The sequence below is a fragment of the Aphidius gifuensis genome, linkage group LG2, assembly GCF_014905175.1.
Source record: "Aphidius gifuensis isolate YNYX2018 linkage group LG2, ASM1490517v1, whole genome shotgun sequence".
In the NCBI taxonomy this organism is placed as follows: Eukaryota; Metazoa; Arthropoda; class Insecta; order Hymenoptera; family Braconidae; genus Aphidius; species Aphidius gifuensis.
In genome coordinates this window covers 20,142,886-20,154,774 of record NC_057789.1, presented here as the reverse complement: position 1 = coordinate 20,154,774, position 11,889 = coordinate 20,142,886, and the positions used below count along the sequence as shown (strand labels likewise).

The 11,889-nt window shown below is 32.8% G+C and overlaps 2 protein-coding genes and 1 non-coding gene across 3 annotated transcripts; 2 read left to right on the top strand and 1 right to left on the bottom strand.

Moving 5' to 3' along the window:
• Positions 1-6,198: 6,198 nt before the first annotated feature.
• LOC122849294 lies at positions 6,199-8,175 on the top strand. Its single transcript, XM_044147977.1, has 2 exons — positions 6,199-6,338; positions 6,438-8,175. Exons 1-2 carry the CDS (start codon positions 6,309-6,311, stop codon positions 7,515-7,517), a joined length of 1,110 nt encoding a protein of 369 aa, XP_044003912.1. The 5' UTR covers positions 6,199-6,308; the 3' UTR covers positions 7,518-8,175.
• Positions 8,176-8,477: 302 nt separating this feature from the next.
• On the top strand, positions 8,478-8,570 carry Trnai-uau. The gene is given in 2 exon segments: positions 8,478-8,515; positions 8,535-8,570. It is a non-coding gene; the product is annotated as a tRNA-Ile (tRNA).
• Positions 8,571-9,339: 769 nt separating this feature from the next.
• On the bottom strand, positions 9,340-10,256 carry LOC122849302 (probable 28S ribosomal protein S16, mitochondrial). Its single transcript, XM_044147992.1, has 2 exons — positions 9,835-10,256; positions 9,340-9,744 (listed from the first exon to the last, which is right to left on the bottom strand). The coding sequence occupies exons 1-2, from the start codon at positions 9,958-9,960 to the stop codon at positions 9,448-9,450; spliced, it is 423 nt and encodes a 140-aa protein (XP_044003927.1). The 5' UTR covers positions 9,961-10,256; the 3' UTR covers positions 9,340-9,447.
• Between the last annotated feature and the right edge of the window lie 1,633 nt (positions 10,257-11,889).

Below are 11,889 nucleotides of genomic sequence, written 5' to 3'. Positions count from 1 at the left end.
CTAAAACGCTATGTTAAGGGTCGTAATTTTCTTTTTAGCTTCTTATTAGTGGACTTTGAATTTAGATAATATTTTCATGCCCCAATTTTTATTTTAAAGTTAGTAAAAAAAATAATTAAAGTTTCCGTCCCCCTTGGCCCCCCCTAAAACGCTATGTTGGGGGTTAATTTTCTTTTTCTAGCTTTCTATTGTTCTAATATTGATTTAGATGTTAACCGTTTGGTCGAATTTTCGTTTTAAAGTAGTTAAAAAAATTATTTTCAAAAAATTTCGCGTTTTTACCCCCCTTTTGTCCCCTAAAACGCTATGTTAAGGGTTGATTTTTTTTATCTAGCCTTGTATTGTTTCAATACTAATTTAAAAAATAATGGCTTAGTCCAATTTTCGTTTTAAAGTAGTTTAAAAATTAATTTACTGGTATACGCGTTTTCACCTCTTTTTTACCCCCTTAAACGCTATGCTGAGGGTAAATAATGTATTTCTAGGTTTTATCTACTTCGTTTATGATTTAGATAATAGATTAAGTAGTGAAACATGAGAACGAAGCAATTTTCGGTATTGTAAGCACGGGGCCCCTATACGTCCCTGACTATTCAGCGTTTGGCGGCCAGCTTCAGCGTCATCTTATTTTCACTTCTCAGAATATGGTTTACAGTGCCTAAACTCATTAGGGTACTTTAAGGGAAATCGATTTTGCATAAGGTGCTTTTTTTTGTGTATTTATTTTTTTTCACTTTCATGCGCATGATCATGCACATGCGCCTGTCATGCTAACTTGTTGAGAGAACAGTGGCGTCGAACAAATAATTTTTCAAAAATAAGAATTAAAACATGGCTGATCCAGCCCCTAATGTCCTACGCTGTTGCAAACTGGCTTTTGGCTGACTGCGCATTTAATCGCGCATGCGCGAAAATAAACAGGAAAAAAAATAAATACACAAAAGAAAGCACCTATTGTTACGTGAAACCCTAACAAAGTCTAGAAAAAAAAAAAAAAGTTTCAGTTCGTGGCACCGGTTCTTCTACGCCCCTGATACAGACGCTAGCTCGGACACCAGCTTCAGCGTCATATTGTATTTTCGGTATTTTTTATTTATTCAATAAATAAAATACATGTCATTGTATTCAAAAAAAATAATAATGTCTAAAGAAAAGCAGTAGCTAAGGAACAAATTTAGCTAAGGAATTACGGTGGCCAGAAAACTTATGTTTCAAGAAACATTAATTCCTCAGCTGCATCTTCTCCTTAGCTACTGCTCTTTTTCGGGGATTTTTATTCACTTAAATTGAAACTACATGTATTTTATTAATTGAATAAATAAAATATACCCAGGACAAGCAGTAGCTGAGGAAAAGTTGCAGCTAAGAAATTAATGTTGCTTAAAACATAATTTTTTTGGCAACTGTCATTCTTTAGCTACACCTTTTCTTAGCTACTGCTTTCCCTTGGACTTTTTCTTATTGATTTAATTGATAGAATTTCCTTTTTGATAAATCACAAATTATTTATTATAAATTAAGAATATATCGTTAACAAAGTACCGGTAAAACACCAGTATATTGCTAGTATTATTTTTACTCTATATATATTAGTAAAATACCGGCATCATACCAGTAAACATTCCGTAGACAGCTTGTCATAAAAAGTCTGAGATTTTACCAGTATTCTACTGGTACGCTGTGACAGTACAGTATACCGGTATAATACCTGTTTATGCCGGTTGTATAATACTACTTTTCTACCACTTATATACCGGAAACATACCGGTATCATACCAGTATGTGGTTATCTGGGATGTTTACGTTTTCTAATACATAGCAGTGCTGACACTACAACGAAATTAAATTCACCATGATAAACCACGCCTATTTTTGGTAGACCGCGGTCCTCTACGGAACGCACCTTAGATTAATAAGACGGCTGGGCAGCGTTCGATAGCTGGCCGAGGCCAAAAATCCGGCCAATTTTTTATCATGGTTTATTTTATATGTTCGTAGTGTCAGCACTGCTACATTATAATTTCAAATATTTACATGGGATTTTCTCATAGTGAGTTTTTGATTTATCAAGTTGTTTTTCCGTTGGCCCCGGCTGAGGCTCTCGGCCAGCTATCGAACGCTCCCCTGGGATCAGGTCGTCGCACAAGCACCAAACATGGCCGATTTTTAGGCACGCATTATTTAAACCATCTTTATAGCTTACATCTGGTCTATAACAGAAACAGTATATAACAAAAAGTTAACACTTAATTTTTTTCAATTAATAATTAATTAAATATTCTGAAAAATTGACAAAGTTAGCAGACAGTTTAATATAAATAGTTGTAAAATAGTGAAACAAAAGTTACTAGAAAAATATAATTTTTTCTTTTTTAATATAAAAATAAAATAATCGAATATAATTTTTTATCTGACAACAAAATATATTTTTCTGGCTTCAGTAGGCTTTTACCTGTCGCATACTATGAATAAGTAAATAAAATAACTCAATTACAAGGTTTTTCAAAAATAGACAATTTTTCGAATACATTAAGAAGCTTGTTAAACTTGTTTTTAATTTTTTCTCGTTGTCTTTCTGTATCCTTATTTCTTATTCAAATCGTAATTCACAGTCTAAATTAATATTTATTTTCTTTAAGCTTTCTACTTCCTAGTTTAAACTCGAAATTTCTTGGTGATTAAGACGATGTTGATTTTGAAGCATGAAATTAAATTTTATAACTCCTTTATTATATTTTTTCATTATTTCTGCTTGTAATTCATCAGCAAGAATTGATAAAAAACTGTTGAAAGTATCAGGATAAATATTATGAGTAAAAATTGATACTAAATGATCCTCATCTAAGTTTACTAGTGGCAATTCAATCTGCTGCTCATCACTTGGTAAAGATTTGGTATTATTAGACTTTGGTAACTTGAATAAACTCTTTTTGTTGTCAGTGGTATATTCATCAATAATTACATCAAGCAATGGTCTGGTAAAAGATTTACCTAAGTTTATTGTTGACAACTGTTTTAGTGATTCAAATGAAGTCCAACTAACATCATGTACTAAAAAAAAAATAACTATTAATATTTTTTTATCAAGACAACTTTAATATAAGTTAAAATTCAATGTCTATTCTTACTCACGTTACTTTTATTTTAATGGATTTTACTCAAATAATCTATCAAAATATCACCAAACAAAGTTGGTACTCACGTACCAGCATTTGGTTTTAATTTTTTTTGAGCCATCCTGACGATGTTGTTCATATTGAGATTCATCATAATGGATCTTCATAAATATATCTGTAAATATCAATATTTTTTAACTAGTAAACTAATAAATTTAATTAGAAAAACAAAAATTATGTGAAGAAATAAACTTACATGACATAACCTTGAGCCTGGTTTTATTTTGCTCACACCAGCAGCAGTAGATCATTTTCGACGACAATCTGAATCTCTGGGGGAAGCAACCGATCGCACAACATTGACGTATAATATTTATTCAATAAATAAATGATTAAATTTTGATGTTGAAATTTTTTTGACATGCCATACACTGTTTGTTTACATTGGTTTACATTATGTGGTGAACATTAGTAGTGGGGAATAGCACCAAACATGGCTGACCGCGCATGCGCACTAAGTCATGCGACGACCTGATCCCAGCCGTCTATTAATCTACAGACCTTGATTGCAAGTACGCAAACATTGGTGTTTTCTGTGTGCGTTCGTACGATTGCACGTAAGCACTCAATGTCCCTACCCGCAGACCAATTCACAAGGCAAATTTTTTACAATTTAGGGCTTTTTTTTGCCGGTGATGGCACTTGTAAAAATTTTTTTATATAGATTTCACATACAAAAGCTCCATAAGCGCTGCCAGTGGAAGAAAAGATCCCCAAATTGTAATGCCCTGTGAATTGGATCCTGCCGGCTAAGCCTAATTCACAGGGCATTACAATTTAGGGCTTTTTTCACCACTCACGGCGCTTGTGAAGCTTTTGTATGTAAAATCTATATAAAAAAAATTTTTACAAGCGCCATCAGCGGCAAAAAAAGCCCTAAATTGTAAAAAATTTGCCCTGTGAATTGGACTGCTGGCCGGCTTCCGTACTACCGTCCCATGGTAGAAGTACTACAGGTATGGCAGTAGTCCATGCTTTTTTCGTCGCGTTCTGCGCAGCCTCATTTTTTCAACCAATCAACAACGCGCCATCGAGCTGTTTTGCTTTTCTTTCTAACACGCAATCTCTATTATAAGAGCCTCTCTCTCTAACATATTGTTTTGACAACTATTTTTTATATTGTTGTAAATACTAATAAATATATGTGGAGCATGTTTATAAAAAATAAGAAAAATAAAAAAACCAAGACAGTTTAACAAATAAATTATAATATTTTCATTATTGTTGTTTTTTTTTATGCCACAAACAATGGAGGTTGTGTTGTATTTATTATACTTGGATTTATTTATATAATATAAATAATTAATTTTTATTTTTGATGTATGTGAATCATTATAAAATATACCAAATCTAGTTGAATAAATATGATAACTTTTAAAAAATTTAAAAAAAACTTCAAAATTTTCTTAACAAATTTGTATCGCGCGCGCATAAAGTCTTCCATTTTTGTGGCGAGAAGGCGACCTTTTGATTGGTCGATTCACAGCGGCCAAACCAGGCTGCGCACTGCCATACGTATTCAGAGGATGTTCTCATTAGAGCGTTTTTTTTCCGATGGTGGCGTTTGTGAAGCTTTTCTATATGAAATCCAATGAAATCTATATAAAAAAAATTTTGTTTAGCGCCATCAGCGGAAAAAAAAAGCCCTAATGAGAACAATTTTGCCCCGTGAATACGGGTGCTGCAGTCCAATTCACAGGGGAAATTTTTTACAATTTAGGGCTATTTTTGCCGCTGATGGCGCTTGTAAAGTTTTTTTTTATATAGATTTTATATACAAAAGCTTCAGAAGCGCCGTCAGTGGAGGAAAAAAGCCCTAAATTGTAATGCCCTGCACCCGTATTCAGAGGATGTTCTCATTAGGGCGTTTTTTTTCCGATAATGGCGTTTGTGGAGCTTTTCTATGTGAAATCTATATAAAAAAAATTTTGTCAAGCGCCATCAGCGGAAAAAAAAGCCCTAATGAGAGCAATTTTGCCCCGTGAATACGGGTGCAGTGAATTGGACTGCTGCACCCGTATTCTCAGGGCAAATTTTATACAATTTAGGGCTTCTTTTTGCCACTGATGGCGCTTATAAAATTTTTTTTATATAGATTTTACATATAAAAGCTCCACAAGCGCCACCGGTGGATGAAACAAGCCCTAAATTGTAATGCCCTGTGAATACGGGTGCAGCACCCGTATTCAGAGGATGTTCTCATTAGGGCTTTTTTTTTCCGATGGCGGCGCTTGTGAACTTTTTATTTAGATTTTACATAGAAAAGCTTCACAAGCGCCACCATCGGAAAAAAAACGCCCTAATGAGAACATCCTCTGAATACGGGTGCTGGCCGAGGCCAAAAAAATTCGGCCAATTTCTCATTATGGTTTATTTTATATGTTTGTAGTGTCAGCACTGCTACATTATAATTTCGAATATTTAAATGGGATTTCCTCGTGGTGAGTTTTCGATTTATCAAAGGTGTGTTCGTTCACTATTCACATCGAGCGTACGCACGGAGCGTATGCAAGGAAGCGCTAGAGTCGTGCGGTCATTTAAAGAAACTTTAGTAACTAAAATTTACTATTTATTTATTGTTATTTGTTTTTTCTAGCTCTTTCGTTCTCGTTATTCATCAATAATTGGTAATTTGTTCTTGCGTCTTAGAAAAAATAATTAAATTAACAAAATAAACACAATGACTGAAAATAACGAATGCGTCGGTAAATTTTAGTTGCTAAAGATTCATTAAATGACCGCACGACTCTAGCGCTTCCTTGCATAACGCTCCGTGCGTACGCTCGGTGTGAAAAGTGAACGAACACAGCTCAAGTTGTCTTTCTGGATAGCTATTCTTGACATAATTATCCCCTGTACCGGGGATAACATGAAAACGCTCGAAAGCGATATAGTCGTTTGATGGAAACCATTGAAAAAGATACAAATAAAGCCATAAATTAAGGTGAATTTCCACAAAATAGTTATCCCTGTCGCCGGGGATAACTGAGGGGATAATTATGTCGAGAATAGCTATCCAGTTGGCTATAACGCAGGCCTTCAGAAGAAGCAAAACAGAAATCAAGGTTTCACATGTTGTCGTGTGTATGCTTTGCCAACATTTAAAACAAAAATATAGAACTACTAATATTTATGATGACCAATTTTGTTGTTTTACTCGAGGTATATAAATTTTTCAACTATTTTATCTATTTAAACATGAAAACAAGATACATTCCGAAAATAATAATTCATTCAACAATTTTCCAATTGCATTTTCAGAGTTACTGCAAAAAAAAACAATTCGGAGATCCATTTTATTCAACACCGATTCCCAATCCTAAAAATTCTATACAAGATTGTCATTGTACTGTTCTCGTTGATTTGTATGGTTATAAACAATTTTTAGATGAGGTCGGCCATGGCAAGAGTGAAAATTTAACACGACAAGATGCAGCAAAAATTATGCTGGAAAAACTTAATAAATTCTCTGAATTTTCACAGGAAAACGCCATTGATAACATTAAAAAAATTTCAGATAGTTATTATGACGACTATGATAATAGTGAGTATGAGAATAAAAAATCTCCAAAAAATTTATTTGATACTTCATACAAAGATATATATGGCACAAAAAAACATGAAGCTGACAATCAGTTAGAAAGAATGCAAAAACTTCAAGGTGATGATATTGATATTATTAGCAAAAGTGATACTAATTGGGAGGTAATGGAACAGTTGCCATGTGACATTGACTTGACATTCCAGTCATTAAATTTACAACCCAAATTATCTGATTCACGTGAAACGTGTAATAATCAACTGAACGTTGAATCATCAAAAACAAATAAACCAGTTGTAAATGAAAAATTAAATGATTCTTCAATGATCAAAGATGATGCTCAATTGGTTAAAAAAATAAGATATCCAGACGTTAATAATTTTAATAAGAATAGTTCAAATATCTGCTTAGACCAAGGTGAACGTTTGTCAATTTACCATGATGAAATGAACTCATTTTTCGGGCATGATAAAAAACGACAAATTCAGCAAGAAATAAGTAAACTTAATGTTGATCTTCAATTGAAAGATTTGGCAACGATAGGTAAACTTGATAATGATTATAGTTATTCATCAAAAGCCATTGAGTATTATGTGAACAAATTGGATGAAATCATGCTGCAAGTTAATGTTGGTGTAGAAACAGTTGTTTTTATTGTCCATGATGGAAGATTTATCAGGACAATACGTGTTACTACAATACCAGAAATTGTTGAAGTAGAAATTGGATGTAAGCTTGATGGTTTGGGTCTCAAGGCTTTGTTTGATGTCATTGATAAATTGAGAAAATTGATGTCCTAATTATTGTTTTGAAAATTGTATTTTCTTTGTCTATGAGAAAAAAAAATGATACATATCTACACTTCCTAATTGAGTATTTATTTAGCCAAATTCTATCTTAAGAATTTATGTACAAACTAATTTAATACAATTAAATATAATTTTTTTTTTTTTAAGTTAAGGAAGTAATATGTCAATTGAGTAAAATAGTAATTTGACTGAATTAATTATAAATAAACATAAAGAATAATAATTTAATAAGTACCAGGTCTGTGTCTGAATAATTTCTTTCTTTCAGCTACGTGAACCAATAGAATATTAAAACTGATTTACTTATGATTTGTCTGAGGTAATAATTCTTTGAACAGAAAAAGAGAATATTTGAAAAACAACAAAAAAAAAAAAAACTGAAGTGAATTGAAATCTGCCCACACGTAGCGCTAAGTGCATTGAGTGTTAGGCACGCACAAATATGGTAAGGCTGATATACAGTAACCCAAGTTAGAGTACCTACTTTGATTACTAAAAAAATAGTTAAGGGCCCTACATCTTTTCCTTAGCTACATTTAAGATTTTATACTCAAACAAATGTGAAACTGTCCAACAGATTAAACAAGTTACAAGATTTATCAAAGCTGTATTTGATTGAAATATACTCATCTAGTCTAACTAATAATTTATCGGCAAGCAATGATACTAATATAACTGTTTAAAGTAAAATGTAAATACGTAAACATATTTTTTGTAATTCAAAAATAAATTTACCTAACAATACATAAATTAAAATACTGTGCTATACTGAAAATTGAAACTTTTCAATTGAACGCTAATTAAAAGAGTACGAAAAAAAACTTATAGATTCTTCGGCAAAAATCAAAACTGGTTGATGGTAAGAAACAAGAAGACTAGGGCTATAGTATTCTTGGAATGAAAAAAAATATAAAAAGCCAGCAGGAAAATTTTTAACTACAAAACATCACGTCCCCAGTGGCGCAATTGGTTAGCGCACGGTACTTATAAGACAGTGAATCGTGAGCGATGCCGGGGTTGTGAGTTCGAGCCTCACCTGGGGAATATTTTTGCTTTTCAATTTAATTTTATCACAAAAAAAAAATCAATTTTCTTATTTTAGCATTCAATTCAAGTCTAAATTGAGTAATTATTTTAATTTTTTAAGGCTGTTGGTAAATAATTGAATTTCTACTCGATTTTTTTTTAATTAGGCTTATTTTTTAAATGAAATAATTATCTATCTTGACAATTTATTTCAATTTTTTTTGCCTCGGCTTTTTTAAGATAATGACTGTCAAAGTTGACAACTTTTATACACGAGTATTGGGCAAAACAGTTTTTTTTTTCTTAAACAGCGTATAGTAGATTCGTTGTCTACTCGAAAACTGATTTTTTTCTATAAAATTGTAGATAAGAAAAAAACGAATATAATTTGAAAAAATAAGTAATGTTTACCTCGGATTTTAAAAGTTATTCAAGTTTAAAAAAAAAAATATTTGCTTTCTCGCGGCAAGTGATGCACATAGACGTGACACACACAAGCATATAATGTAGCTGTGTACTGTACTTGCTTGCTAGCAGTAAATAGTGTTAGTGTCTGCCTGTATATGCACGGACACACTCAAAAGCCGGTTTTCGAGACAGAAGCGCAACAAAATTTCGGGTACCCGGGCATGAGATTTAGCGTTACGATATACGGGCCCCTCAAACTACAATTATTGGTTCGACGATGACTTTTACCAACAGCCTAAAAACAAAATACCGAATATAATAACAATATTGATTGTGATGATATGACTGTTAAAATAAAAGAGACGTTACGATGATCAGATATTATTAATAACATTTAATATGAAAATTTACTGATTGTATATACATTTACAAAGGAGTTTAATAATGATAAGTAAATTCTAGAATTCATTTAGTTATTGTATTTTTTTCAATTAGACTGGACATTATTTAGTGCTTCAGCTGCTTCGTCATCGGCTTTTTTTTCTTTTTTCTCTATGTCTTTGCGATTTCGCCAGGCCTTAATGTAGGTTCTTGGATGAATCGGCAAAAATCCAGCAAGACCAAAAATTTCTTCAACAGGAGGACTTATGTCACAATTTCCTTGACCGAGCCAAAACATTATTCTTTCTGAATTAAATGACACAAGTTTTTCATTGTATTGATTAACCTTTGGATCGTATGTACCGAGCTGTTCGATAGGCGGTGTCTTTGGATCCGCTTTTGACTGAAATTATACATTCATCAATTATATGATAGACTAAAACAATATTGCTTATATATAGCTCTTACTTAAGACTTAATAATTATATCTTACGTTCATAACAACAATATGATAAAAAGGCCGATTTGCACATCCATAACGTGCAAGTCTTATTACTTTTCTATGCCAATCAGTGAAAACCCCAGTTCCAGATGCAGCATGTAATGGAAATTTTGGCATTTTCACTTGTAACTGTTTATTAAATAGCACTCTTTATCTAATAATAATTCAGTAAATAAAAGTGAATCAAGTTTTTTTTTATAAACAACAAAGTAAGTATTCGTAAGTTGTCGTTCGCTTAGAGATCAAAAAAGAAAAATACCGCAGTCCAATTCACAGGGCATTACAATTTAGGGCTTTTTTTCTCCACTGTCAGTGCTTGTGAGGCTTTTGTATGTAAAATCTATATAAAAAAAATTTTACAAGCGCCATCAGCGGCAAAAAATAGCCCTAAATTGTAAAAAATTTGCCCTGTGAATTGGACTGCCGGTAACTTTTTAAGAGGGACAGTGTTTACGGCAGTCCAATTCACAGGGCAAATTTTTTACAATTTAGGGCTTTTTTTTGCCGGTGATGGCGCTTGTAAACTTTTTTTTACATAGATTTCACATACAAAAGCTCTACAAGCGCCGCCAGTGGAGGAAAAAAGCCCTAAATTGTAATGCCCTGTGAATTGGACTGCGGCATGGGAGTTTTATAAAGGCATGTGGCCACTAGCTCTAGTTTTTCGACCAAGTTCTATGCAGTGATGGGCTTGTAATTTACATGGCTGACTTTCATAGTTTCATACATGGGGTAATTTACATAAATTTCATTGCGCCATCTTACAGCAACCTCGGAACCTTGGTTTTACAGTTGGTGGGTGCGGTCGGTAAAAATTAAAAATGGCTGTGCATTGTCACCGGCAGTCCAATTCACGGGGCAAATTTTTTACAATTTATAGGGCTTTTTTTTGCCGCTGATGGCGCTTGTAAAAATTTTTTTTATATAGATTTTACATACAAAAGCTTCACAAGCGCTATGAGTGGTGAAAAAAAGCCCTAAATTGTAATGCCCTGTGAATTGGACTGCAGTATTTTATTTATATTTAACACACGAATGCACACAAATGTTAAGATAAATATAATGCTGGTATAGTGGGTATAAGCAGAGTGGTGCCAACAGTGGGTTCAGGTCCGCCATATACTGCTTTTTGTATGGAGTTGGCCTAGGCGGCACCATATACTTGGTTTGCAGCACCCGTATTCACAGGGCAAATTTTATACAATTTAGGGCTTTTTTTTGCCACTGATGGCGCTTATAAAATTTTTTTTATATAGATTTTACATATAAAAGCTCTACAAGCGCCACCGGTGGATGAAAAAAGCCCTAAATTGTAATGCCCTGTGAATACGGGTGCAGGATTATGAAAAATAAAAAACTGAGATATAGAATCGTTTGGGAATGATTCGAAAACGTTTGGGACATGGTCTTCATAATTTGGGAATGCATAGTTTAACTAATAATTAATAATTAAAGAATGGGTTAAAATTAACTAGATGTATGCGCACAAGCTTATTGCGCATAAAGCATGATTTACACTGGCACCACATTTCAGTATCAAATAATAAAGGAGTAATTGCAAAGTAATTGTAGAGTATTGCAATGCAATTTCATCACCAAAACCATCAATTCATTGTTTCGTACGCAAGCTTTGCATAGCGAATTGACATTTTGACAAACTTGCATTGTGGATACGCTCGTTAAAGACTAAAGAAATGTCATGACACCATAAGGCCAAAAAAATTATGATATTTTTTTATATAGTATTAATTTTGTCGAATTAAATATTAATTAGTAAATGACTTGAAATTGAAAACTGGACAAGCAGGATATGCTACAACTCATACAACAATGCGGTGTATGATACATGAATTGATCCCAATTAAAAAACAAATTAAGAATTAAAACTGATGTGCTAATTGTAATTTTCATTCAGCATTTTTTCCGTCTGATTTATCCCACATATTTTCAAAAAATTGATTCTCATCAATTCAGTTATTTATAATCTTACACTTCTTGTCAATAACTTCGAATTTTATGTTGTATTATTGTTAACTAGCCAATTAT

Excerpts from the sequence above, each read along its gene's own strand:
- LOC122849294 (XM_044147977.1), top strand. The coding sequence starts at position 6,309 with ATGATGACCAATTTTGTTGTTTTACTCGAG. Across the intron at positions 6,339-6,437 it reads ATTTTGTTGTTTTACTCGAG|AGTTACTGCAAAAAAAAACA; the intron begins GTATATAAATTT and ends TTGCATTTTCAG.
- LOC122849302 (XM_044147992.1), bottom strand. The coding sequence starts at position 9,960 with ATGCCAAAATTTCCATTACATGCTGCATCTGGAACTGGGGTTTTCACT. Across the intron at positions 9,745-9,834 it reads ATCATATTGTTGTTATGAAC|TCAAAAGCGGATCCAAAGAC; the intron begins GTAAGATATAAT and ends GTATAATTTCAG.